The sequence below is a fragment of the Larus michahellis genome, unplaced genomic scaffold (assembly GCF_964199755.1).
Source record: "Larus michahellis unplaced genomic scaffold, bLarMic1.1 SCAFFOLD_34, whole genome shotgun sequence".
Classification (NCBI taxonomy): Eukaryota; Metazoa; Chordata; class Aves; order Charadriiformes; family Laridae; genus Larus; species Larus michahellis.
Window position 1 is genome coordinate 746,363 of NW_027436399.1, and position 3,010 is coordinate 749,372.

General features: G+C 53.9%; 1 protein-coding gene across 1 annotated transcript; it reads left to right on the top strand.

Moving 5' to 3' along the window:
• The first annotated feature begins 1,375 nt into the window (after positions 1-1,375).
• On the top strand, positions 1,376-2,773 carry LOC141737360 (olfactory receptor 14C36-like). Its single transcript, XM_074572046.1, has one exon. The coding sequence runs from the start codon at positions 1,391-1,393 to the stop codon at positions 2,321-2,323; it is 933 nt and encodes a 310-aa protein (XP_074428147.1). The 5' UTR covers positions 1,376-1,390; the 3' UTR covers positions 2,324-2,773.
• The last annotated feature ends 237 nt before the right edge of the window (positions 2,774-3,010 follow it).

A 3,010-nucleotide genomic window follows, 5' to 3' on the forward strand; every position in this document is an offset into this window, starting at 1 on the left:
TGTGCTCGAGAGCAGGGCACCCCTACCACATCACCAAAGGCACAGGGCATGTCGGCTGCCTTCTCCGAGGGACGGCTGCCGGGCTGTGAAGGTGGGTGTGCGTGCAGGGGTGCTCAGGGCTGTCCTTCAGAGCAGGGTCCCCGTGTCCCAGGGAACTGTGTGCTGGGCCAGGGACTCTGCTGCCTGCCAGGGTCAGCTCTCAGCCTGCCCGGGGAGCTCCCCATGGCGCTGCGGGGAGAAGCTGTGGGTGGAAGGAGTGACCCCAGTCGTGTCACGGCAGGGTCCTTCTGCAGTCGTGAGGGTGCTGCATGGGTCGTGTTTCCTCCCAGCTCCAGATCACCCCCAGGACATTTGCAGAGGGTCCTTTTGGAGAAGTACAGAGAGGCAGCATTTACCTGAAAGAAACAGGGTCCCTGCTTGGAGTTTTCCACTCCTTCTTTGCTGGATGGGTTGTGAGAGATAGGATTTTACTTCTCCGTTCTGGAGAAGGCAATGATACCCTGGTTCTAGCAGGAACTTTTCTAAGCTGCTTGTTAGCGCTTGCAGGCACTTGCCCTGAGGGCAGAGCTGAGCACACAGCAGGTGTGGTGGGTTCTCTGAGCACTGAAAGGGAGGAGACCTGGGGACAATGACACAGCCCCAGGCAGAGACAGCTCCGGGTGGCAGAGACATGGGCAGAGAGTGAAAGGGAGCTACTACAGGAAAGGTCATGGGAGAGGGGATTCCAGGCCCTCCCTGCCATCCCCTGCAGTGCAGGTGCCTTCCCTGGAGACATTCCGTGGTCTCCTCTCCCCACACAGTAGAGTCCTCCACCCCTGACTATCCCGGGTATTAAGTCCTGAGTGTCCTTCCCAGCAGCCCAACCACCAAAGAGGAGAAATCCTTGAGTGTCTGACTGTGTCTCCCTGTCCTGACTCTCTTGGCAGGAGAACTGTACTGACTCTCTTGGCAGGACCCACAAGGTTTCACTTGCAGCACAGCAGAAATGCCAGGGATTTCTGCCTTAAAAACGCTCCTCAGGTGTGGTGGGGAAACTACAACAGAACAAGAGAAACAACAAGGTGCCCTGAGCTCTGCCCTGCAGTCGGGTGACAATGCTGAAAAGCCCTTTGATGCCAGGAGTGGATTTAATCTGAGATCACCCCGTGTTCCTTTTTACCCATGGCTGTAGGGCAGGACTGAATCCTGCAGAGATCTCAGCTCTCTGGTGGACTATCAGCCAGCACCAACCAGAGTGTACAAAAAGGACCTGCAAAAGGTCTTCCTCAAAGGCGAGAGCCAGTTTGGTGGATTTCTAAGACCAATTGAATACTTTAGTTTGAGAGAAATCTTCCCTAACTTCTCACTGCTTTTCTTTCCATTAACAGGTCTCCAAGCCCAGGGGAAGAAAATGTCGAATGGCAGCTCCATCACCCAGTTCCTCCTCCTGGCATTCGCAGACACGCGGGAGCTGCAGCTCTTGCACTTCTGGACCTTCCTGGGCATCTACCTGGCTGCCCTCCTGGGCAACGGCCTCATCATCACCACCATCGCCTGTGACCACCGCCTCCACACCCCCATGTACTTCTTCCTCCTCAACCTCTCTGTTCTTGACCTGGGCTCCACCTCCACCACTCTTCCCAAAGCCATGGCCAATTCCCTCTGGGACACCACGGCCATCACCTATGCAGGATGTGCTGCACAGCTCTTGTTCTTCGTCTTCTTTCTTGCAGCAGAGTATTGTCTTCTCACCAGCATGGCCTATGACCGCTACGTTGCCATCTGCAAACCCCTGCACTACGGGACCCTCCTGGGCAGCAGAGCTTGTGACCACATGGCAGCAGCTGCCTGGGGCAGTGGGTTTCTCTATGCTCTCCTGCACACGGCCAATACATTTTCCCTGCCCCTCTGCCAGGGCAATGCCCTGGACCAGTTCTTCTGTGAAATCCCCCAGATCCTCAAGCTCTCCTGCTCACACTCCTACCTCAGGGAAGTTGGGCTTCTTGTGGTCAGTGCCTGTTTAGGCTTTGGTTGTTTTGTTTTCATTGTGCTGTCCTATGTGCAGATCTTCAGGGCCGTGCTGAGGATCCCCTCTGAGCAGGGACGGCACAAAGCCTTTTCCACGTGCCTCCCTCACCTGGCCGTGGTCTCCCTGTTTGTCAGCACTGCCGTGTTTGCCTACCTCAAGCCCCCCTCCATCTCCTCCCCATCCCTGGATGTGGTGATGGCAGTTCTGTACTCGGTGGTGCCTCCAGCACTGAACCCCCTCATCTACAGCATGAGGAATAAGGACCTCAAGGATGCAGTGTGGAAATTGATATCTGGATGGTTTCAGAAGCATTGAGCTGCTTGTTTTCTTCTGCAAATCACTCCTAATGGAACTCATTGCAGGTTGGTTTTGGTTGTGAGTTTCTGGGGGGTTTTTTGGTTTGTTTTTTTTTTTTTTTATTTTAATATTGTCCACAAAATATGTCATTATTTTATGCCATTTCCAATTATGTATCTATTCACCTTCTGTGTGGTGTGACCCACAGGCTGTGTGAAGGAGGAGACATGCTCTCTCTGTGTCTTAAGAAAATAAAGGACCTTCAATGAATTGTTTGATCCTTCCTTTGAGACCTTCTCTTGAGCTGCAGGGGCAGATCCTGTGTGCAGAGGTGGAGGGGAAAAGAGTCCTGGCACCGGAGCACTGACAAGGAGCACCAGCGCTTGGTCTTCCCAGAGCTGCTCACTTTCCACTTCAGCGCTCCCCTTCTTAGCTCGTCTCTTGGTATAAGGCCTGAGTGCTCTTGAAGCTTGGCGGCAGTTTTGCGGTGTGGTGGTCCTGTAGCTGCAGGCAGGGACAGGGAATGAGCACTTCTGTGACAGAGCTGGCCTCCAAAAGAGCATTTCCATCATACCAGGGGATCTCCTCAGGGCAGTGCCTGAAGGCTCAGATCTCTTGCCAAAATGGCTCTCAAACGCACAGCCAGTAATTTGCATAGGAGAAAAAACATCAGTGAAGAGTGAAAGCGAGCGAGTGTGCAGGGTG

Excerpts from the sequence above, each read along its gene's own strand:
- LOC141737360 (XM_074572046.1), top strand. The coding sequence starts at position 1,391 with ATGTCGAATGGCAGCTCCATCACCCAGTTCCTCCTCCTGGCATTCGCA.